General features: G+C 36.2%; 1 protein-coding gene across 10 annotated transcripts in view; it reads left to right on the top strand.

Moving 5' to 3' along the window:
- The window catches only part of NAV3 (neuron navigator 3), a 417,901-nt gene that overhangs the window by 365,595 nt on the left and 26,143 nt on the right, over window positions 1-26,163 (top strand). For all 10 annotated transcript variants that reach the window (XM_032999780.2, XM_042792193.1, XM_032999779.2 and 7 more), the window contains 8 exons: window positions 1,091-1,251; window positions 3,120-3,308; window positions 5,835-5,887; window positions 10,632-10,655; window positions 12,971-13,048; window positions 21,963-22,046; window positions 23,678-23,789; window positions 25,098-25,219. In XM_032999780.2, the coding sequence (XP_032855671.1) occupies window positions 1,091-1,251; window positions 3,120-3,308; window positions 5,835-5,887; window positions 10,632-10,655; window positions 12,971-13,048; window positions 21,963-22,046; window positions 23,678-23,789; window positions 25,098-25,219 (823 nt within the window). The remainder of the gene's footprint in view (window positions 1-1,090; window positions 1,252-3,119; window positions 3,309-5,834; window positions 5,888-10,631; window positions 10,656-12,970; window positions 13,049-21,962; window positions 22,047-23,677; window positions 23,790-25,097; window positions 25,220-26,163) is intronic.

Here is a 26,163-nt window from a genome sequence, read left to right as displayed (position 1 = left end):
TAATCAGGACAAGATGTTTTAATGCCATAAAATATTTTACTAAACCCCAAGCACAACATGAGAACTTACATGTTCATTTAATCTGCTTTCTAAGCAGAAATACATGTGCTTTGCAAGCCTGAAGCCAGAATATCAAAAGCCCTTTCTGCTCTGCTGTTTGGGAAACACTGATGGCTCATGACAATGGTGAGGAAGGTGCTCATTTCTTAGCAGTAGATTGTGCTGAATGAAGCAGGCTATTGCAGACATTGCTGAAAACAATCTCTTGATTAAAACCCACACTGCTTGCACATTTTAATGTTTAACTACTACCAGAATTGCCCTTCTTCCAGCCCAGCCAAAAGAGGCTGTGCCAGTGAGTTACCAGTTCTCTTCTTAGCCCATGTGTCAGGTTGCACTTGTTTCATTGGTTTGCCATAGGAAGCAGTTGAATGATTTGATTGCCAGACTTCTTCCTTCCAGAGAATTTGTTTCTGCTAATTGTGGATTTTTCCTGTCCCTTTCCCTCCCCTCAGTTTGGGGCAGGACACAGTGCCAAATAGCATTCAGAACAGCAGATCACACATATGACCACCAGTAGCTGTCATTAATGATGAAAACTCCTTTTTCAGAGTTGTTTATCTGTTTCACTCCTGTTATCTAAACAATTGCCTGTGTGATCTGTGGCAGATGTCATTTTGTAATCGGCATACCACATTTCTTGGTTTCTAGTTTGTCCATTCCCCATGCTAGCCATACAGCTTCTGAGCTTTTGCATCAACCTGTACACTTATTATGGCTTCAAAGTCCTTTCCTGTCAACTCAGTTGTCTGTCTTCTATGACTTATCATTGTACCTCTTCAAAGGAATGGAATGCTGTTTTGGGGAGGGGGATGAAGAGGAAAGGGGTTTCATATCCTGTACTTTTTTTGTTGTAATAAGATTGTAAATTTTACCATGTTAAAATCACTGGTGATAATCACTTGACTAGATTTGATGCTTTCTAAGGGTTTTGTTCTATCTAACTTGTGAAGAGTATTTATGTGACACCTGTTTCTGTCCAAACCATCACCTTGTCTTTGTTTTGAGCATGTCAGCTGTGGTTTTTCAGATATACTCCATCATCCCGGCAGACAAGTCAGGAGGAAGGCAAAGAATGGCTACGCTCCCATTCAACTGGAGGCCTGCAAGACACTGGCAGTCGGTCCCCACTTGTTTCTCCTTCAGCTATGTCTTCATCCGCAACTGGAAAATATCACTTTTCCAACCTGGGTAAATGCCATTTCCCTTCACTGTTTCTCCCACTCTAGAACAGAATCATAAAACTCAACCATTCATATTTATTGGTTTGCCAAACTAGATAGTTTATTTTAACATCTCCATCACCATACTGTGGTACCTCACTATTGAAGGGAAAGTCACAGTGTTTTTCATGGATTAGGTCCAGGTAGCTCCTGTTTTGCCTATAGAAGAGAAGCACAGATTCTCTATGATGTGCCCAAGGAGAAGAAAATCTGAGGCAGATCTAGAAATTAACTTCTAGTTCAAAGCTACTCATCTTTTAGGATTCATAGTCAGTAGGCTTCCTTCTAGTGACTTTAGTGAATCTTAACCCAGACACTAAACATTTCTTTTTTTCTATATAAAGATTTGCTTTGAGAGAGGCCTTTCCAATGAGTTTCAGTGGCTGGATCTGGCTATAACTGCACTGGGCCCAATCCAGATCCTAGCCTTGAATACAATATAATATTTTGCAGTGTGAGTAACATTTCAGATGTATTTGATTACAGGTCAAGATTTAGATTTGGTTCTTCTGGATCTTGTTTCAAGTTAATCCAACACAAATTTAGTCTTGTTAGTATTTTTTTTTTTCTTTAATGTTTAATAGAAAACCATTTATTATCACCATACTGGACACATACCTAAGTTCACAATGAGCTTTTATGTTTTAGGCTTGTATTGTGGAATTACAAAGCAAACTTTGAAGCATTCACAATTCTGTCACTCTGTCACAGTTTATGGCATCTGTAGGTTACAATCACTCAAAAGAAATTTGATCAGACATGCAAATGTTAGTCTTTATTACATATGGGAAAAGAAGTTGAACAAAGACACTTTTAAAAATGAAATTGGAACCTGGCTAAGCAAGCCACTGCTTTGGATTTCCTCCATGTACTTGCAGTAGTTTTAGATCCAGCTCTTTTTAAACAGTGTTTCTTTCACCCTATCATTTTCTGCTTACAATTATCTTTTTCTTTTTGTTCATAGGTCTTGTACTCAGAATACAGAGAAATAGGATCAGGGTTTTTTAAATTTATTTTTTCATTGTCCTTTGCTTCTTTCCTTTGTCATAGTCCTACAGAATAATTTGCTCTCACAACACAAATGCTCTGGTAGTTTATGACTTAAGGCACATCTTGCATGGTCTAAAATAAAAGCCCAAACACTGAGGCTGAATTTGGATAGACAATTTGCTTTTTCTTCTAGGCATTGAGTTCATGTGGTCCAGGTGAACCATAACTAGGCTTTCCTTCCTACTGGCAAACAAACTTTGCAAAAGCTTAAAGTAGGTTCATCAACTCTGTTCTGGACTTCGACCATGAGTGACCAGACTACTCTTGTTTATTATGATGAGATTCAGCTGGCCTGTGCAGGAATTTTAACCCAATATAGTGGTAGGCACTGTAGAAAATCAAAGGATAAATATGTCTCACATAAGCCAATAAACTTCGCTCTTCACAGCAGTCGGTAATATAGGTATATAACAATAAAATATATATACTGATTTATTAGAAAAGCTGCTTTTGAAAACTACTTGTAGCTTCTTATTCCTTTTTAACTTTTACCTTTTGAATCTCTCCCACTGATTTTCAGTCTTGGGCTGTCAAAGCGAACAAGCATGTATTCTGAAACCAGTGTTAGTGTTACCATGTGTTATACAAGATTACTCTCATCCAGCTCCTTGGAGATCATCTGCTTCACCTTTTTTTTGTGGTGGCTTTGTATGTAGGAATAAAAGCCTTTAATTTTCTCAGCAGCATAAAGTCCATCTAACCATGGTAGTCCTACATTACAATTTTGTGCAGAATCAAAATTCATTTAATGGAAATGTGCTTCATTAATAAAGCTTTGTATTTCAGTGAGTCCAACCAACCTATCCCAGTTTAACCTTCCTGGACCCAGTATGATGCGTTCAAACAGCATCCCTGCACAAGATACTTCTTTTGATCTGTATGATGACTCCCAACTGTGTGGCAGTGCTACATCCTTGGAAGAGAGACCACGAGCAATTAGTCATTCAGGTTCATTCAGGGACAGCATGGAAGAAGGTAAGACTGAGTTACTGTTTGAATCAGCAGATAGGCCCCAAAATAGGCCTCCAATGTGTAGTAAAATTTTAAAAAATTTCTTCTGCCACATAAAAATTTGAATAATATTCTGACACTTTTTTTTTTTTTTTTAATTCTGTTGAGCTGGACTTCCTTACCCTAAAACTTGGAAGATATTTCTTTCACACAGTAATATGCAATTCTGTGTATGTCATATATGTATAAATCCTTTATTAGAATTTTTGGAGGAAAGTAAACCATTCCTGGAAAATTATTTTGTTCTTTTTACCTCTAAATTTGAAGTGTCTGAGCATACCTTGACTACTGCGATTCCATGTTTTCTTAGTCCTACCTCTATATTTCTTTTTTTTTTTTTTTTTTTCCAAATGACAGTGCTATTTAGCATCCTCTTTCTTTTGTGGTCATTTCATTTCCCCACTTTCCTACAGCCTCCTACAGCAAACACTATGTGCATTTCTGTACTTAAAGTCTGTCATTTAATCTGACCTCTCTGCTTTATTTATGCAGATTATTACTGTTTCTCTTGTTTCTTTAATGCTATGTACAACACCTGGAATTTGGGGAATATTTTTTGGTTTGGTTTTGTTTTTTGTTCTTCTTTAACCACAGAGAATCTGACAACTCCTAATTAAATACACTGTAACATTTTCTTCTGCCTAATATTTCTGGTAAATCTGATTATTTGCAAAATTCCCATAAGCACAAAGTTCTCAACCCCTTTAATTAAAAAAACAAGCAAACAAACAAGCAAAAACAAACAAACAAACAAAAACAAAACCAAAAAACCCCACTAACATTTAATGGAGATTCATTTTGTAACATTGTCTCATCAGTCTTGCTTACTTCTAGGTGATGACAATATAAGTGGTCTTTACAACAAGCAAATAAAAAAGTTTAACCCTAGCTCCAGAGGTCATAGTTATGAGATAAAAAGGGGGAAAAAGTCCTAGATGAAATAATGGATAACTAGTACTTTTGCTTTTCAATTCTTTCTTCTGTATTTTAGATTATATGTCAGGCAGACATCTGGGTACGTAATGCTATCAGTAGGGTGCAGGACAGATCAAGCTGTGAGTTGTCAGCACAGAGAGGATGGCTGACTGCACAGAAGCATATCACATAATTCAAGGACAGAGATTACTACAGACCCTTTACTGAGGAACAGGAGGATTGTCAAAGGAAACACTGGAAGAATAATAGAGAAAACAAGGCAAATAATTTATGCATAGAAAAAGAGGTGTTAAATCTAGAATTTCAGTAATGGGTCACCAGTGGCTTTGATTAAAGCTTTTTCATTGGTCATGTTTCATATCCAGCTGGAATGGATAACCATGATCAACCTGAGTAAATGAAAGTCAATGCAGCAATAATAAACAGTTTTCAGCAGTTTACAGTCATTGGAGATTAGCACGAAATGATGCTGTTGGAAGGCCAAATGTATTTTATTTAGGATAGGAGCTCTGAGACAGTTCACAGTGAAAAAAGTGAGGTAATGGGTAGAGCCATTGTGTAGGAGAGCAGAATGGGAGTTTAGCTGAGAGTTTTAAAGCAGAGACTGAAAACCAAAGATAGGTTGAAAGCAACAGGATTTCAATGATCAGTGTACTACATCTTTGTAAATATTTGCCCAGTTACAAAACTAGATTTAAAGTCTGTTTGGCTAATACAAATATTCTTGTATTGTCATTTGGGCATACAGAGGCCATATATCTATTAAAGCAAAATGATTTACTCACTGAACCCCAGCAGATTATAAATATTCAAGAAATTTCTTTTGAAACAAAAATGAAAAGAAGTGATTAAATAAATTATCTTCTTTAAAATTCTCTGTTGGTGTATCCTTCCTCAGGAGAGTCATCAGAAGCAGAAGGGACAATTTTGTTTCAGTTTAGTCTTCAGTTGTCATTTTCAGAGAGGCCAGGAACCCCATTTTTTGAGTTGAAGATCTGCAACATTCACTTCATGCTCTTGAGGCCGATGCTACTGATGATTAGTGGAAATATGGCACTATGTCCTGCAGTTACCCCTTCACATGGGCTACAGATACAGAGGTCTGCATCCTGCTGAGGGGAGAAACCAGCTGAGCAAAACCTGGGAGCTCACCCCAGGGAATGTAAACTGTTTTGCAAAGCATAGTCTCATATTAAAATCAGTTTGCTCAGCTTTGGACAGGTGTATAAACAGCTTAACTTCTAGTTTCTCTAAAGAGTGTATTTATCAAGTGTTTTGTTGTCAAAACAATAAAAGTATTGCTTGGTTTGCTGGTAATAATGCTGAATCTCACTGGCTTGCTCTCCTACCTTGTACACAGGAAAGTGCTTTTTCTGTATAGAACAATCTTTTTAGGTGCAGAAAAAAATATCAATAGCTTTTCTATACTTATAGCTCATAATTGCTCTTCATGGAAGATTGGTTCTCATTTTAAAAAGATGTCTAGTTATTGAGCTATGTGGGGGAAGTTTTATGTTTTCATCAATATTTCATGTTATTTTCCTTTTTTTAAAGTACATGGGTCCTCATTATCACTTGTCTCCAGCACATCCTCTCTCTACTCTACGGTGAGTATTGACATTTTAGAAAAAAGTTCTGCCTGCCTCTGTTCTTGTTCATTGTTCATGAAAATTTCCATACTTTGAGGATTAGAAAGATTAAAATTGTACTGCAATGAAGCAGGAACATTTACTTTCAACTTCGGTATTACTGTCATGCTATTTTGGAATACATTATTTTCATCTTTTTATGTGACTTTCTTAGAACGGCTTAAAATCACCAAGTGTATGTTCTGAAAGCTAAAAAGGAGAAAATGGTCTAGGAGTCTCTCTTTAAGGGGGCTCTTTATGCTATTGTAGTTGATAATTTTGAGTGACTTTGATTATTTTCAGCTAGTTTTCTAATTGCACAATTTACAAAGTTGTTTTGTGCTGTCACTGTTTGAGATACACTTCTTGAAAAAAGTCACAGTAAGGGAGATACAATTTACAGATTAAATGTCTACTGATCTTTGTTGCAAATGATGGCATTTAGACATTATTTCAAAACAGAAGAATGTCTTTAAAAAAGTATTAATCTTAGTTAATTAGATTAATTAGATTGAGTAATAATTGTATTCTAGCTCAAGCAGAAGTTCTGGTTCTATTTTTTTTTCCTCTATTTTATTGTTTTGGTATCTTTTTTGAGATCTTCTGCATAATTTGTTGCTTCAATTCTTCTACTAACAAGAAACCATCCATATGGGAGGAGTCAAGAACATTTGGACATTCCCTTGATGATACACAACTGTTGCTTTACAACCTGTTCACTAACTAAAGTTACATTCTGTAGTAGCCCTTTTCTGCAGGAGAGCAACCCGCTTATCTGCTTTCACACCAGGCATTCATGAATAGTCTGTCTCCTCTCCATATTTTCAGGTCTTGGATAGAGTCAGCTGGTGCCCTGGGAATGACATGGACTCCTCCACCTAGAGCCAACACTAGTTATTGCCTGGGAATACTGAGCCCATGCAGTCTAAAGCATTTGTATCATTTGGGAGCCCTTTCTCAGTGCTAAACTCGTGTTAGCTTGGAAGGCAGGTTGCATCCATGCACAACATCTGCCACAATAGTGCCTCTCTTAGTTCTGTTTAATCATAAAAAGATCTATACAAGGGCATGTCTAAAACATCAGGTACACACTCAGTAGGTTTGTCCAGGCCTTAAGCAAAAAGTTGCAAGCAATTCCAGTCTCGACCAGTCCTGTATTATTGTTTGGGGTTACGATGCCCATACAGACTGGCTGCACATGAGATATGAGTTAACATTCAAAGTAAAGCTTTTCGCTTACATTTTGGTAGTCAAAAAAACTTTACTACTATTTCCCTGTATACGAGACACTATGATCAGTTTGCATGGCGGGGGGTGTCCAAAATTATAATTCAAGTTTTGATGTCAAAATTTAGAAGAATATTATGAAACTGATAGATGGTAAAAACCGAATTATAAAATGCCACAGGATGCTTTCAGCACCCAATCTGTCAGTAAGTTGGAAATATCTCTGCTTTGATGTTGCGTAATATAGCAAGAGTTTACTAATACTTTCTATTTATATAGCCTGCTATCATTCAAGATTACAGAGTATCTTGGAAATATTACCTAAGCCCCATGATATTTAAGAACTGTATTTTTCCTGCAAAACAAACTTTAAACTGTTTACCCAAGTTCATACTGTAAGTGGAATATCTTCTGAAATGTCTGACTGGGAATTCACATTGCAGCTAAACCCCCTCCTTAAATTATGGATTATGTAGACAAGGTAATGGAAGTTATATAAAAATCTGTAAAGGACAAGAAAGGAATTAGTATGGCAAAATTACTAGGATTGACCTTTAGAGATGATTTTTGATCAGAGTTTCTTCTGCTTGATCCCTCTCAACCTGTGAAAAAAGTTTAAACTTTTCAGCAACTAATCAGAAGATGATGAAGAAGTGAAATATAGAAAGATGGAAGGTTAGCTATCAGTACCACATCAACTGAAAGCAAAGACGTTTCATTGATGATACAGTGCAGTGCCCCATTTCCTCCAGAAAGGGATAGCTTCATAGAGTTATGGCACAGGTAACTTGCTTACAGATATTACTAGATTTAGGAAGGAGTACAAGAGCTTTTTTACCTTACTTAAGCAGGCCAACTTCACTAAGAAGGAGTTCTTAAGCAGCTGCCTTTCCCTAAGTATCTCAATCAAATATATTTATCAGATTTTTAATTCATTGCCTTAAGCCTTGGTCCTACTGGTTTTCTTCAGTCTAAATGCTGGAGAAATTCAGAAAAAGTATTAAAGATCAAGATCTTTATGTGTTATTACCAAAGGATAGCTGTAAATCTTGAAGTTATTCTCTGAAGACTGTTTCTTTGTGAATTAGAATATGAGATTCAGAAGAGACATTTCAAAATTTGCTGCCATTGCAATGAATAAGTCCAGTGAGACAGAAGTTCTGTGTTCACTAGTATTTTCTCTATGTATTGGCTTTCTCCTTGATTAGTATTTGAGTTTTCAGGATTTACTTGAACAGACTGGAAATCTAGCTTGTAGAGATATGCATGTAGAGAGACAAACATTTGGTTTCACTGAAAAGTATGGCATGTAAGTGGACTTAGTAGACTAGGAGTGAAAGACTGATTCAGTTTTGGCAGTGAATATATCTAGCTCTCCAAGAAGTTGAAGATGTGTGGTAGTGTATATTATGATAGGTTGTCCCCAATTTTAATCTCCTGCTGCTCAGTAGGTGAGACACTGCAATTTGCACATATTTAGTTAATTGCTGCATTTCCTGCACTGGCTCTCAGCCTTAGCTACACTTAGAATCCCTAGATTTCATTTGACTGTGCTAAGCCAAGCTTAAATAAATGTGTAAGGACATTTCATTTGTATGTTAATATTTTAAACCTAAAAAAAAAAAAAAAAAAAAAAAGGATAATCCTTGCATGGATGGGATGCATGGATATGATGGAGAAGCAGAGGGAGGAAAAAAATTATTTCCTTTTAGAGCCTTTTGAACCAATGGCTGAGTGCCAAGTTACAATGAACTATTAAGTAGAAACTGCTCTCCCATGGCACACAGAAGTTTACTTGTGGGAGCCACCTGTCTGAACTCTAGGAGAGAGGTAACACTTCTTTGTACAATGAGGGAGTGGTCTAGTAACAACATGTAGCACTGCTGTCATCAGCAGGGGCTGCTGGTGTGAGGTCAGGGGACCACATCTCCACATGGCAGTTCCAGGAAAAGGTCACCAACTCTAAATTTTTTATTTTTTTTTCTTTTCCTGGCACAGTAGAATTCATAAGAGGACACAGTCTTTCCTGATCCCTTTGTGACTTTTCATGTACTACATGTTTGAAATAACAACCATGAGAATAAAGTTTCAATTATTCCTGCAGACAGATCTTTTTGCAAACATAGATCAGAAAGTTAGTATCGGTATGTGTGTCACATCAGTGCTGGCAAATAAAACCAACATACTAAATCATTCCCACATAGTGATGTATCAGGCATTACAGTAGTTTCAGCCATGATCAGTTTTCAGTGTTGCACAGGGAAATAATATAGCATCACAGTCTTTTTAGTGACTGTTAACAGATAAGCATATATGGAAAGGGGCATTTTCTAAAAGTCTTCTCCTGCTACACTAGGTAAAGCAAGAAAACATTTCTATAATAAATCATTAAAATTCTAACAACACAAAAGTTGTGCTTAATACAGGCTTTAAAAAAGCAGCTATATTAATTTGTAATAACACACATACTGCCTGATGTCAGGGAATCTTCTGAGGAACTCTTACCTTGAGTCTTCTTAGCCTTTCTAGCTTATTTATAGCTAATTCTTCTACTGGCGTTTTCCTTTTACTTCTTACTTCTCTTCCAGACAGTGTTAGACTGCTTCTCTGAACTTGGGCTAGATCATGGGGTAGATTGGTTGCCAGTACATTAACTGATTCTTATTTTATGTTATGAAAGGGTTCCTGCCTCATGGCAAGACATTCCTTCCCATTAGAATCCCACTGAAGCAAGATTTCTCTGTCTACCAAATGCTTCCTAAATTAGACTACTCCCATGCTTATAAATGTAATGACTTTCAAAGGTTAGCCATGCAATGTCTTAGTTTCTTAGTCTGTTGAAAAAGACTGCTGAGTAAATAGCATCATTATATGACACTACATAAAAATATGGAAAATATCTAAAATTATTAAATTATTAGCAAGTTTAAGATGAAACTTTAAAATGCATTGATAGCGCTTAATATTTTGGTCAGTACTCTGTATGGAAGAAATTACTTTAAAGTGCAAGTACCCTTCTCCCCTCATCTTCCCCTCATATATGTTTTACTGGCATGCTGTCAAAGTCTTTTAGCAGGGATTAGTCTATTAGGAATATTGCTCAGTATATAGTAAAACAAATATAGTTCTAGGAACCGTAATAATCACTATGGTGTAAAAGTTTGCTGGTAACAGACTAAGGTGCATGCAGTGACAGAATAGCAAATTTTCTTTTGTCTTAGAAATGTAGCTTCGCTTTCTGCAGTTCTGTTCCTGTTCTCCCATTATCCACTGTTTCATGTTGTCAGTATGCTGGCAAACTCTTTGGGGTTTCAGCCGGAGCCTTGCCAAGTAAGTTGAAAAGAATTCCATTTATTGTTTTTACTGCATACCTTCCTTAAATGTAATGGATCCATGAAGCTATTCATTTCACTTCAGTGTAGCTGGCTTTTATTTTCTATTACCACAATTATGTTGCACACTGTTTCTAAGCCCTTTCTTCATTGTTTTATTCCAGGCAGAAGAAAAGGCACATTCAGAGGTAAGAACTTTTCTACGTTTTTACATTTGTGTATTGCATTATATTATTTGAAGTTTATTGTTTACCTGCTATGGCTAAACTGCTGAATCACTGAGGAAAATACACTCTGTGTCTTTGCACTGTTTTTTACAAAGTATTGACAAAAAGCTGATGCACCTTCTAGTGCACTAGAATGTGTTTTCTTAGCATTGTTCTGAAGAATGCCTCCTGGCTGAGGCTGTGAACAGGTGAAAAGAGTGGATGAGAATCTAAGTTGAGGAGTTGTGATACGTCTGATTTCAGACTTGAAGCAACTCTGTACTGGATCTAAGGGACTGTGCAATTCAAGGTAATGTGCTGCCTTTCAGGAGAAAAATACTTCAAATGTTCGCTTTGAACCTCTCTCCCCTACATTTTGCATTATATTAAATTTCTGAAACTCACCACTTTGATGGATTTCAGAGCAATGCAGATAGATTTCAGATATAAATCAAATCTGATGTGGAAAACAGCTTATTTCTCCTCACAGTGTATAAGAATGGGTGACAAGCCTGGGTCAGCAGCTGGGTACAATTACAGCCTTTCTCAAAATGAAGTCCTGGTTGCATTAAAAGGTCACCAAGGAGTAGCAGCAGTAAAATGCAGCACCAAGGCGTGCACTTCCACTTCACAGAGCTACATGCCTTCCAACTCCTGCATTTATGCTGCTCTTATTTTTAACATGCTAATCAGAGAAAAAGCCAACTAAAAGATATCTTAAGGAAGCTGAACAAATAAACATATTCTTCCTTATGTGCCACAATATATTTCAATAGAATTTCTACCTGAATTTTCTCAGCTTCTTTCTCTGAAAATTAAAGAAAAGGAGCTAAAGAAACATGCCATACCTCAGTGGTGTAAATGACAATTCCTCATTTCATTGCCCTTTGTATAGGGCTGTATATAGAGTTGAAATAACATTTCTCTCCTGTATATTTCTACATGATATTTTCTCAGTATCTAGGTCTGGTCTGTGATGCTCTTGGAGGAGTTGTTGAACATCACTTTGTGGAACTACCTTTGTATAGTTGCAGGAATATGATAAAAGTGTAGCTTAAAAAGGAAGGTCAAATAATTGCTAATGAAAGCCAAAGAGAAAACTTAGAAAAAGAAAAGTGTCAGTGCAGCATGGAGAACAGCTCAATAATCTGTCTCTTTTGCTCTGGGCTAGTGTAAATGACCTAGCAATTTTTATATCATAGATATATAAGAACTTGTTCATTCTTGTGCAATATTCCCTGTTGGTTTTCATGGGAGTCATAAAATTAAAGTACTGCAATAGTCTTAACTAGTAAATGTTAAGTGCTTCATTTCCTAGGCTAGTTTTAGACATTTTACTTCTCTAGACTTGAAGAATTTATGTCTGAATATGAAAGAGGTTTCAGAGTGAAACTCCATGCTGTGCTTAAGTTCAGTGCAAAGCCTGGAGTCCCTGTAAAATCTCACATAAGGTTCAGTGAGCTTAAAATAATGCTCAAGCTTCATACTAGTTATCTTTCCTAGCTGAAATGTAAACAATTCTTTTTCTTAAGAATTCTGTTTTTCATTCAAGGATACAGGAGCCTTAAATTAAGTTTATTTTCATGTCAACAAGCACAATTAAAGATACCTTTATTTTTTTAAGTTGGAAAACAAGTTTTTGAATAATACGTAATGTTTAAAGAGACTGCATGTTTGAATCACAGGGAGTGTAGGAAGTATTGTGTTAGAGAAAAAAGAAAATTACTATAATTCATCCAACTTTAGACATCCATGAAGAAAAAATCTGTGTCTGAGGTAGTCATCAAAGCCTTCCTCATGCCAGACAGTGGGGGAGTACTTTTTGGCACTTTATCTGAGTCTAATGTAGACATTTAACATAAGTTGGTTGCATCATGTCTACAGTCAGGCACAACGAACCTCACCCAAATTCATTCATGTTTCATAATCTCACGCCTCATCAGGGCTGTTATCTTTGATTGCACTAAGGATATGTTTGGAATTTACAGGATTTGGAAAAAAACCATGACATTTACATGTCCAAACAGAGGGCTGTACATATGAAATCATTAAGCATTTGTCCATATGTGCTCCCTTGAGTGACATCCTAGATCATACACTGGTTAAGTAAAAGAAAACAGTTGGAGCAGTGCTAAGTGTCACTTTTTAATCATTTGTATTTCTGAATAGTTCTGAGATCGAAATGTGAAATTAAGACATTTTAAACCTGTTAATGATCCTTTAAGAAAACAGACAAAAAAAAACACATCAAAATGATATTGTTGAAATACTGACAGCAGCTTTTTTTTTTTTCCTAGCAAATTCAGAAACTACGGAGAGAGCTGGTTGCATCACAAGAGAAAGTTGCTACCCTTACATCTCAACTTTCAGCAAATGTAAGTGTTTTTACTTGTGATCATAAACAGGATCAAAAAATATATTGTCAGATTGGCTAATAGCTCTTACTCAACACATGGTCTGGGATACTTTTACTGTTTATTAATTTTGGGTTTTTTCAAATTAATTATTTCATTAAATATCTATATTGCCTCAGATTCAAGCAGAAGAAATCTTGTAATGAATCACAGTGGAAATGGAGAGTTTCCACACTTTGGATGTGACAACAGTCCTATCCATTTCAGCTTCACTCTTTTCACAGAATCAATTTAAAAAAGCCAAAAAGGAGATACAACCAAGGAAAGGGCATAAATTGCATATTCCGGTAGAATTCATTATAGTTTCATTTCACAAAGATAAACCCTGCAAAACACAAAAAGATGTGGGGGGAAGCACAGTATACAACTGTATATAGAATTCATGTGCTGTAGTAACTGTGCTGATATATAACTAATAGAAACTGGGCTTTTTCACAGAGCTCCCTGGTGTTCTTTCCAATAGTCATACAGAGGTAATATGAGTTATTGAACATGTTACCAGAAGGTAATACCGGACAGGGAATGTGAACTACAGTCCTGTCTGGTTACTACTGTTTCAGATGAAATTACCACATAGTTACTGAACAATCTGTTGTACAGTGATTTTTAAATGTAGTTCAAGATATAACTATAGTCACCATTCCCAAGGAAAGCTTAGATGCAGTTGCAAGAGAGTATCATTTTGCATTTCAAGAAAGCAGTTTTCTGATGTCTGGGACAACCTATAGAGTGCCTTTCTTAGAAATGTGGATGTACTGAGTATTTAGATTTATAAATACTGCCATTATTTTCAGGATTTTTTTTTTTCAATCAGTGAAGTAGTACTGTGTTTACATTGTGAGAAAATAATCTCTAGCTGTGTGAAAGCTGCTTGTTCTCTAGGGCTGCCACACGTGAAAATGTGGAAGAGCTATTCTTAACACTTTCTGCTCTGTTCAGGTGTCTGCAGAACACCTGTGGGTAGTTGTACCTCTGTAGCACTATGGGCTGCCACTGCTCTGAGTACTGAGAATGAGCTAGTGAAGCAGACAATATTGGAGTTCTGCAGTGTGTGTAAATTCAAAAGCTAGATTCTGAGCTGGGTTATTCATCTGGGAATTTATAACCAGCATGTCTATCCTAGCTATGGGCTTCCTTCACTCATGTATTTTAGACACTGCTCTTCATCTTTGCCGGGTTGGGCAGTTCTTCCCTCACCCATCCTGAAAGCAACAAACTAAAACCAACACCGAGAGGACAGAAGAGCTAAGCTAGCATGCCTCGGGTAGTCGTGTTTATTAACAAGTCTGTTATTCTCTGCAGGGCACTTTTCACCAAGAATGCAGGGCTGCAGCAGCTCTGCCTTGCAGAGGGCAGCACAGGGAGGCGGGTTGTGGCTGGGCTGGTGACACAGCACAATCACAGACACCCCCACATCCACCCTGAGTGCCCTGTTAGTGCCCACACAGCAGCCTGAAAGCCCCCCGACTAGTGAAAGATGGCCCTGCCCACAGCCAGGAGGGTTGGACTAGATGATCTTTAAAGGTCCCTCCCAACCCAAACAGTTCTGGGATTCTGAGCAGTGGTATCACACCAGTAAGACTAAATTGTTTGCCTCTGGTGGGCTTGTGCTCAGGTGCCTATACTAGATGTGGTGTGGGAGCCACTCAGCTGGTGATAACTCATACTTTTGGTACCATTCCTCACTTTGTGGGCAGAAAAGCAGTTTACCCTTCTCGCCTTCTGCTAGCTCTGAACAGAAAACACCAGCATATTCCTTCTTGCTGATATGGAAAAGGAGAGTTAAAAGATGAGTCTATTTAGTCTCCATACTCTTCCATGCACCCCAGAAATGCTGTAGCCTATAATACAGCAACAAGTGCAATAGAGTGAGGATGGCAGGGCGTTCTCTGCAGCTGAGGCAATGAGGTCATTGTTCAGTTTGTCTGGGCAAATTGTCTCTGATCCCTCCCCAGTGTTATTTAGAAGTCATTGACTATATCTCTAGCCAGTAGTCTTTTCTGCAGAGTAAACACCATACAAACTGGTTTCTAATAACATTACTTGTTTCAGGCAAATTTTCAAAGTCAGGTCCAAGTTAAAATTATATTTGGTCCGTATTTCAAAGAAACTGAGTCAAGCTAAAAATGGATAGTTACATTTTGGCTTGGTTTTCACTTAAACTAATTCTGTTGCATGGATGAGAAGTAAATTGGGTTTAATCTGTATAACTCACAGTGTATTTGTCAGGGATCTGGTCTCCAGTAAGAATGCCCATAGCTTTTCTATTGATCTAATTGGAAGGGTAACATTTTCAGTGGGACAGTTGAAAATATATATACATGTACATCTGGTTTTGCCTACCCAGAAGTACCACATTTGTAAGCCTGTATGTGCTTGTATGCATACATATATATGTGCATGAATGCTGTATGTTGTATAAAGGCTAATTTAATCACGTTCTTTTGACTGTATCACTCACCTACTAATCCATCTCCCTGGAGACGCTCTGTAAACTCTAAACCTAAAAGCAACCCTAAAGCTGATCCTTTTAAAACATAGGGGTTTTAAATGGTACCAGAGAAATCTTTCCTTTTTCCAAATCCCCAACATGTGGAAATTCCCTCAAAATTAAACTTGTCAGGAGCATGAAAATTAGAGGCTTCAAAATCTCCAGGCATGAACAAAGGATTTAGACACCTTCACAATGCATAGAATCTTTTTTTAAAAAGTATATATTACTAGATATTATAAGTAAATATTTTTTTGGAGTGATGGCATGAGTTATATACTTTACAAAACCAAAAACTGAAAAGTATTTCACAAGCCTAATTATGAGTTCATTCTCTGCTATTTCTAGTACAGAATATGTAAAGCATTAAAAAACCACTTCCACATAACTCCAAAGGATCAAAAGAGAACACTTAAAGATGTGTTAGTACTAATTCTGCCAGTCCTTTGAGCACTTTATGTAAATAAATTCTATGAAGTATCACTTAAACATCAGGAATAAAATCCAGCTTGAAAACAGAGACAACCTTTTAATTGTGATATGGCCTCTGAAGTTTAGTTTAATTACAGACTTGATATTTAAATGCCAGTGATTATATAATTTTCATAAAAATTATAACAATAACTAACAAATACTTGATTTAGTTTGACAAACTTATGTAAAACCCAGATGGGCTTCTAATTTTCATGAACTTGTACTGTCTTAGCAATGCTTTACTTGCATGATTTTATTTATCATTTATCTCCTAATCTAAGACATACTTCACCAGCCCCTGGCATTTAAAGAAAAAATAGTCCTAAGCACAAAAGCTGGAATTTATCCTCAGAGAAGAAATCAAAACCATGTTCTACTCTCTAAATGGATAATATTACTGTGACCCTCATTTTGAGTCACATTTGCATGCCAGTAGGCTAAAACCTGAGCGAACAGTAAGTCTAATGCAGAAAAAAGTTTGATCACTGTCTGTCTTTTCTGTAGATGCATCCATCTCTGGCAGGCAGAGAACTGTGTGAACAAATTATCTTCTGTGGTGCCTTTGCTGACCAGAAAAATACTCATTCCTTTCTGATGCCTTTGATATAAATGTATTAATGTTAGCCTTAGTCCTAAACTTCTCCAAATTTCCTTACTTAAAGTGCCCATAAATAGGCAGCATTTTTTTCCTTGCTGTGGTCTGGAGAAGGAAACTATTAATAGCCAGAAATCTTGTCACCTCACTGTTCATCTTGGGATTGAATTTGTTGTTACTATTTCCCTTTGTAGAACTGAGCAAAAGTTTTGTATGTGAGTGAAAAAAAAGAGTACCTTACTCATCTAATTTCAACACTGCTCATGTATGTCTTTGCTTCACCACAGAACACTGTTGGTGACAGTAGTACATGTGTCATTAAAAGACTGTTCAGGATGAAATTTGACCTATTTCATCAAGCCCTTGCTTGATATATTATTTTATATCAAAATCTGTCAACTGGAAGTTATAGCATTTCTCAGGCATTTTGGAAACCTCTGCTTTCTTTTTTTGGCTTCTTTTCTTATTTAGTTTCATTTATTATTCAGGTTTTGTTGGCTGGACTCACGTACTATGCTTGATTTCAGCAGTTTATTTCATTTGATTAACCCCAAAGTGTTTTGCCTGTATATGATTAAATTCAAGCAGGGCCCAGCTGTTGTTTGGATGCTTAATTTACAGTTTTTTTCTGAGATTCTGGCTTTTCCCCTGGCGCCTCTTTCAATGTTGCTGAAGGGCAAATCTCAATACTAATTAAGAAAGGGCCTGTTTTCAGTGCAGAAACTGTCCAACCAGCAGACTTCCTACATGACTGACAAGGGCTCAAATTCCAGTGAGCAGCCTGAACCCAGCCTGTTCAGAGGGACTTTGATCAGTGCTTTGTACTGGATAAAGCTGAGGGGTGCATGCTTGCAAACCGTAGTAGACCCAGGATGCCAGTAGAAAGCAGTGGGGGTTCGCTGGCTAATACTCTTGTTTGGCCAGCTCTGAACCACTATCCTACAGCCAAACAACAAGATAATAGCAGGCGGCGAACAGAAAAGGTCACCAGATGTACAGTTGCTTCTTGCAATCAGTCCGATCCCTTCTGGCCTCTCACACCTCCTTTCATTCAGCTGTGTCAGGTGGGAGGAAATTTATTTATTTACATTTGTTTTATAAACCTGAACACCCCAGGTCGAATCGCAAAGTGTGTCAGCAGGCAGTCTTTGGATATGCCAATATGCTTGGGATGAGCTGTAAACCTAAGAACTGAGGTATTTGGGGTTTGGCTGGATGGGACCGTTTACAAAGAAGGAAATGTTTAAAATCAAATCTGTCATCTTAGCACTAAATTCCCTGAGCATATATCTCTTTGACTAGTTCCAATGGGAATTTCACATGTTAATAGAAGTCAAAATTAACCCATATGTGATGGATCTACAGAGTAAGAGCTGTACATCATCTGTGTATCTAATATGTATATCATGTTAAAGATGGATTATTTTGCTGTAGGCATACTTCCAGCAATGCCCAGTTACTTAACTCTAATTCCAGTACATCTATTTCCAAGTATAAGTGCTGCATTCAATTGAGAAGATGTATTTTTACTTTAGAATAAGTATTATTTAAAGCACATGCAGTATTCGGGCTATTTTGTATCATATTCAAATGATGTATGCCATGAAAGAAACTACTGAATCTAATGCTAGGATTTTTAAGGTATGAGGGATTAGCTGTAACTTTGAAATAAAATTCTATTGCTAAATATTTTTACAGGAATGAAAGAACGGATCCTTCTGCATAAAGTAACAAATCCTCAGATGTTGAGGATTACCAATTCAATCAAAACCAATTACTAAATTTATAAGCATAAAAGATGTTTCTAATTAATATTTTTAATTTCTAATGAGAATTTTTAAAGTCACAGTTACTTCTATTTGATTCAATTATTTTCTTTTCAATATTATTTTGCATTTAAATATTTAAATGTAAAGTCTGATCTTAAATGGGAATACATACATACATGAGTTTTATGCAAACTTCTGCACACATATAAATATATTGATAATCTAGCCTTTTTCAAATTAACTTTTCTTATTTTGTTATGTAGTACTTCTTTTGGGATAGATCTGTGTAGGATTCCAACACGTAGGAATTCCTCAGACAGCTGAACAAATAAACATTTTTACCATAGGGAAAGGTGGCAGAGTTTATTACTCTGATTGTAAAATTAATACTTTGTATTTCATAGAAGAGTATTCTGTTGTAATAAACATTTAAAGTAATGGACAATGCAATTGAAGGTTTTTTCTTGAATAGTTTTTGGTTGATGGGTCTTTGAATTGTTTCTTTATTATTAGCAAATCAAGACCTCATAATCTCTATCACAAATGAGTTAGGAAGGATCCACCATCTTGATTCAATCACATTTATGATGCAAGAAGTTTATTGTGCTACTCCAGGAAGGTAGTATATTCCGTCACAGGCTGAATTTTAGTAAGAACCCATAGTTGTGACATGGCTGTCTTTCTCTAAAGACAATAATTTAATAGTTTCAGTGACCTATGGTGATATTTTTAATTATGCTTTTTAGTTCTTAATTTTTCCTACAAGTTCCTTAATTTTTCCTATAAGTTCCTTGGGGTTTATTTGTGTACAATATAAGCTGAAGTTGTAGCTATGTAATAGGAAAATACATAGCTAACTACATAGTTAGGTACCAAAGAACTGTGGTTATCACAGTCTAATCGTGAGAAACAGGCAAAAGCAATGCATAATTAAGCAAATTATTTCTCTTTTCAAGCCCTCAGTCCCCTCTGTTATGATAAAGCAGAACCACGGGCCATCAGCCAAGCCATAGATTTTTTTATGAGGCAGGGAACACTGAGCTCCATTAGTTTCCTGTTAAACACATGTCATAAAGAGACATTTGGTTATAATTCTGTGGTAGTGCATCTACTTTGTCTCTGATTGTGTTCTGGGTCACTGGTTTTAATCTTTGGCATTAAAACACCATACATTTATCTGGATATTTTTAATATGTAGCTAATTATTAAAGTGAAAAGTAGGTTTAAAAACTAGTTACTTTTATGTTATCGGAGGAATAGAGTAGTAAAAGCAACTGAAGGCCGTAGTTTCCAAACTACATAGAATAATTTTATATTGATTGACAGGTTTCAGAGGTGCATTTGAAACATATTCCAAGTTAATTTTAATTAAAATTATAACTTCAAGAATAAAGCCTAAGTAATAAATGTTAAAATAGGAATATAAACCATTACGGGTTAATCCTTAAGAAATTACATAGGTATCTAGTCCTATGTTTATCAAAAGTTAGTACCTTGGGTGTGTATCCTTTACCAGATGAATTATCCCTAAGGTATCCCTGCAGATGCAGAAAGCAGGTGGATTGACAACTATACCCATAAGTAATTAAATAAATTATTTACTAATAATATTATTTCAAGGAGTAAACTTTTAGTAAGCCTAATAAGTATAAAATACGCAACTTACAAGACACTGAAATGTTTATAGCAATCCATAATGATTTACAAACCACAAAAGCGACTTATCAGTGTAACAGCTCTGAAGTGGAGACATAGAAGTGGGCCACTATTATATATATGATAATCTTTTTTTATTTGAGGAATAATATACAGTGCAAGGTGGCAAGACCTTTTCATTCTCCTAAAGTGCATAACAGAATCCCTTTTGGATTATGTCTATTTCTGATTATACCTCAGATTCAGTACAATCACATAAATTTGAACAGTTTCAACTATGCTTGTACAAGCATAAAAATCTGTAACTGAAAAATTTGCCAGGCACTGTGTGTGACTGTACTGCTATAATAAAAAATAAATATTCTCATTGAGGAAGCTCAGTTAATACATTTGTGCATATAAACATGTTGTCTGTGAGTTATATTTCCAAGTGTATTGTAGCGTCTATTACCATTTTTGAGATCATAAAGAGAAAATAAATATTTCCCTCTGCTTTTACTATTTGGTGTTGTGAGAGGAGTGGATGGAATTTTATGGAATTTCATAAAGATTAAATTCTTACTTCCCTTTGGCTGTACAAGCTGGTTTAGCTTGTAGGTTTTTTTATGACCACTTGCCCTTTGCCTACAAAGCTCCATGTCAGTTAGATCCAATAAAGAGTTGATCTGTTGTTTGCATAAATTTTGTTTGCATAGAGAATAGGGTGAATGTTGTTAGAAAATAAAATTAAGTTTTAGTTTTTTAAAATTTTTTAATCAGTTTCAACTTTATTGCTTTTCTTATTGAGAAGTTGGACTTTCAGTTTTCAAGATTGTCTTATATATACATTTACACACATGTATAAATATATTTTTATTTTATATAAGATTTCTATTACTTTTACACACACAAGACACACATATAAATATATATATAAAACCAATATAAGATGAATAGACTAAGTAATGACCTTTTACATAACTAACTGTGATGTTTTTTGTTCAAGTCTTAAGATTCCTCTGGACTGTTTTGTTTGTGAGGTTAAAACTTACTATTTAAGATAAAGTACTTGAATTCCTGTTTTGAAGTGTTCAGTAACTGTAAATAATTGTTCCTGGACTTCTATTTGGGAGCAGGCTTCTTTTGACCAATATATCAGTAAACTCAAAGCAGGGCATTAAATTCACAATTCATTTCCAGGCAGAGATACCTGAGCTAATCTCCTTGGGGGCTAAAGAACACTGGGCTCACTTGGATGTTTGACCTATTCAAGTTAGCTCATTCTGAGTTTAAAACTAATAGAAAAGAGATGTGTTCAGCTCTGGGGCCCCCAATATAAGAAAGACATGGATCTGTTGAAGCAAGTCCAGAGGAGGCCATGATGATGATCAGGGGGCTGGAGCACCTCCCCTGTGAGGCCAGGCTGAGAGAGTTGGGGTTGTTCAGCCTGGAGAAGAGAAGGATCTGGGGAGACCTTATAGCGGCCTGCCAGTACTTAAAGGGGGCTACAGGGAAGGTGGGGAGGGACTCTTTATCAGGGGGTGTAGGGATAGGTAAACGGGTAATGGCTTTAAACTGAAAGAGGGCAGATTTAGATTAAATATAAGGAATAAATTCTTCCCTGTGAGGGTGGTGAGGCACTGTCAGAGGTTTCCCAGAGCAGCTGTGGCTGCCCCCTCCCTGGGAGTGTCCAAGGCCCGGCTGGACGGGGCTGTGAGTGACCTGGGCTGGGGGAAGGGGTCCCTGCCCAGGGCAGGGGGTTGGAACTAGGTGGTCTTTAAGGTCCCTTCCAACCCAAACCATTCTAGGATTCTCTGAGCTTGGAGGGAAAAAAATATATTTGAAAAAGAAATAGATCTGGGCAAACTGTTCCATTGTCATGACAAATGTTGTTTTCTTTTTCTTTCACAGGCTCACCTAGTAGCAGCTTTTGAAAAAAGCTTGGGAAATATGACTGGCCGATTGCAAAGTCTAACAATGACAGCTGAACAAAAAGTAAGTATACCAAAGCAGATGCTTTAATGTGGAGAATAGTTAGCAGATTATATTAGAGTTTTGTTTAAAAAACACTGGAAGGAAACAGGGGCAGCTGTGACAAGAAGCCAGACAGATCTTTCTTTAATGGCTGTTGTGATCAAATCTTCATACAGCTCCAGGAGAATTAAACTGTGCAGCATCAAGTTTATGTGGACAATATCATGGAATACTTTGATGATAAAATCTTTTGTTTCCATATTTTAATTAAAACAAATGTGACTCTAGGTTTAATCTGTACTGAAAGATCCTGTAACAAAGACTGATCATAACCTGCTGGAGTGCTTCATTCCAGCCTGACAGCATTGTCAGAATAATAGAATTATGGGAAGGGAAGAACTTTAAGTAGAGAAAAATGACTCCATTCAGAGAGTTAATGCAGGTTTGGTAACCTATTCATGAATAAACAGGGTTGGTTTTCACTGTACTGTTTTGACTATTGGGGAAAAATTCTAAACCTGATAGGTAGTAAATTTAATGTGAGCCTTTGCACCAAACTCGGAATTAAGAGTCTGTTTAGCACCTTCCAGGATTGATCTACAACTTTCTGCCCTTAATCATTTTGAACGGTATCCTATAAACAGAAAGGCCTTGTTGAGCCAAACTGTGAAAGAAACTGAATATCAGTGAGCTATTCATCACCACTGGAGTCAGTGTAGTTGTCTATAAAAACAGCATTTCACAGTCTGGTTGAGCACCAACAGATGAAATATGGTGAAACTCATTGTGAACTGTATAGAAAATATTTGTATTACTTTCTTATTTTTTCATCTTAAGCAAAATAACACGGTGGAATTTTCTCAAAACCAAAAGTTTTGACTACTTTATGAAGTAGAATTTCCCTCAGAAGATTTTATTTTCAGAAGAGGTTAAGCAGTGACATTGAAACATATCATCTCCAAGCTTCTTTCCCAAAAGATTTGGAACATGTTCTTTTCCTTCTCTTCTTTTCTCTATTGTTGAGGTTAAATTCCTTTAATCCTCATTATATAAATACAGGCTGGAAGGACAGGTTTAATGCAGCAGTCAGAAAAGCTATTTTTTAATTAAAATTGGCTATGTATTCTAATACAGAACTTCCTGCACTCACGTGGAGTAATTTTAATTAACTTGCAGGACAGTTGCTATTAAACAGGGTTTTTTAAATTTACTTATTATTTAACAAGTTAACAAGTTATATCTTTTGAAAAAAATCACAAATTCAGGTTTAGATTCATCAATTAAACAATAGCCTCATATACCAAAGGATGTAATTCAAATTGTATAATTGTCTTTTGCAATAAAATTGTTGGGTTTCTCTTAACTTTATAACGAATAGTTCAGTTGAGACCCTTTTTAGATTAATCTTTATTAAAAATGTTTTGTTCTCCTTAAAAATAGCATGATTACTTTATATAGAATAAATGCAAAAGAATATGTTTGTTGAGTTTAATATCTTTGGAGAGAAAATATATATTCTACTTAGTTATTGCCCTTATGTTCACCCAAGCAGTCCCATGAACTTTGGTTTGACCACTCTTGTCAATTTTTTTAGCTTAGACAAACATTGTTCTTGTGCCATATATTTTGAGCTCTCTTTGCTCTTCCCACAGGAATCTGAGCTTATAGAGCTAAGGGAAACCATTGAAATGCTGAAAGCCCAGAATTCTGCTGCACAAGCTGCTATTCAAGGAGCCTTGAATGGTCCTGATCATACCCACAAAGGTATGTTTTTGTCACTATTAAAATAAATGTAGAGTTTCACCCCAGAAAAAAAGCTAAGTCACTACTTTTGTGTTGTTCTGAGGACTCTGTTGCAAAGGCAAGCACATTCTGCAATGAATGGTAGGCATACTTGTGGTATTTCCAGAGCTGGAAATCTTGCACAAGCTTCCTGTTTGCCAGAGTTCCTAAAGCCTTGTTTTCTCAGAACTGGGTGGCCAGGAATTGATTGCTGGGTGTCAAGAGTTAACCCTGTCACTGCAGTTGTGAATTGTAGTACACCCAAGACACTAGCGAATGCTTATGGCAAAACACAGTTATAGCTTGAAAATCCAGTGTAAGTTGTCACTCTGAAATCTAGTGTAGTCATTGTTAAGAGACAGACTGACAACAGCTCAGCTCCTTCATGAGGTGCTAAATGAGTGCAGGAAAACAGGCATTTTGAATTCCAGATTCTGAATGAGTTTGTCATTGCAGTCAGACAAATGTCACATGATAAACATATACTTTAATATGCCTGTTTATAAGCAACAGCAAATGAATGAATTGAAGAAAAAAAAAATAATAGCATTCAGTTTTGAGAGTGTCATTGATCTTTCTTTAAAGAGATCATTATTTAGATGCTTGCCTTGAGGTCATTTCATTGCATTACTTAAGTATAACAAAACTAACTTACAGGAAATAAAAAATAATCTAAAAAGGAATTTCCCTTGGTATTAGTGGATATGTTCTGCAAGAATATTTTCCAGTGATTAAGTTATAGTTATCAGAGAATTTTAAGAAATTGAAACTCATAAGCCTCACCAACCATTTCTAATATTCTCCACTTCTTAGCTATTTTGTTTCATTCATTTTTAACGTGCTCCTGGCTGCTTATTTCTATCATGGTATATTGGAAGGTAGAATTTGAACACTGATTAAGCATGCTACAAGTCAAGTAGTGCCTATGCTCCTCAGAAAAAGAACCATAGTATATGTGATAGAAATAAGACAAGTAATCCATCTGAAACAGAAACTGTTTAGCTACAAGGTTACACCTGCAGAGGTTGCTGTGAAGGGTCATTGCCTTCATGCCAATAAGGCCTCAGTTTGGAGAAGCTGTCTAAACGTTAGGCTACTCGAATGCATCCCTGTTGACCACCATGTGGTTTCTCACAGGCTACAATAGCTTGAATCCAAGCCACTGCAAGCATCAATGTAATTTCTGTTCATTTAGGCTCCCTTTGAGGAAGAAGATGCTACATAAATACAAGAATTATTATTATATTGAAACAGAGACAGATGGATTTTACAGTAATTTCTTTTCTTTAGATTTACGTATAAGGCGGCAACATTCTTCAGAAAGTGTTTCCAGTATCAACAGTGCTACAAGCCATTCAAGCATTGGCAGTGGTAATGACGCTGACTCCAAGAAAAAGAAAAAGAAAAACTGGGTAAGTGCTCAGCAGGTTTAAACCTATCTTTTAGCTATTATGTTGTTCCCTAGAGCCTGAGTATCATTATGGTCCATTTCATCTACAATATTCTTGTGGGGCCAGACAGATACGAAGCAATTCACATGTATTTATATTGTGACACTACTAGAAAACTAAAAATTGTTGAACATCAGTGGGCAATTATTTTCACAAGTCAGGATAATTAAAAAAATAAAAACAACCAAAACAAAAAACTTAAAATAACTGTTGTGACCAAAACCATCTCTGGGCCACATTGAAACCCTGTTTGAATTCTATTCAGTCGGAGTTTGAGTCAAAGGCTTGATTCAAATATGTTACCCAGCAATGAAGGGAGTTGAAATCTGTTAAGAATTCTCATGTAAAAGCAGTACAGAGTTTAAAGAAATTGAGACGCTTCTTAACTGGAACACAGAAATACCACATAGTGCTAAGGGTTTAATCAAATACTTTCAGTAAATAATAAAAAAATATGTTTTTGTTGTTTTAAAAATATTACCTGCATAAACATTTGTTTTAAAATACTGATCAGCCTTCATTCCCTTGATTTGTAATTCCACACTCTTTCATGTTTCTGCAAGGTGAACTCTAGAGGAAGTGAGGTGAATATAAACCATGGAAAATTTGGCATGCACCTATAAAGAACCCTATCTTGGCATGATTGCTATTTATTTTGGCAGTAGGCTCTTATACCTTCTAAAAACAGATTATCCTGTATGTCTTCTCAGTTTGTCTCTATTCATTTTAATCTCAAAGTTTAGACTATAGAAAGGGGGAGTGTAGCCAAAATCCATTTTTTTCTCATTAGATATCATGAGCTGCAAAGGACTTAAATAATGTTTCTCTGATCAGTGGTCACACTCCCCACTCTCCAGTTATATGATGAAAATAACATGTTTGAATACCTCATTTTTTATAGAGGA

Source organism: Tyto alba, unplaced genomic scaffold, assembly GCF_018691265.1.
Source record: "Tyto alba isolate M040663 unplaced genomic scaffold, T.alba_DEE_v4.0 Super-Scaffold_2, whole genome shotgun sequence".
Taxonomy (NCBI): Eukaryota; Metazoa; Chordata; class Aves; order Strigiformes; family Tytonidae; genus Tyto; species Tyto alba.
Note: the sequence above shows the minus strand (reverse complement) of the source record. Positions and strands in the feature narration are given on the sequence as shown.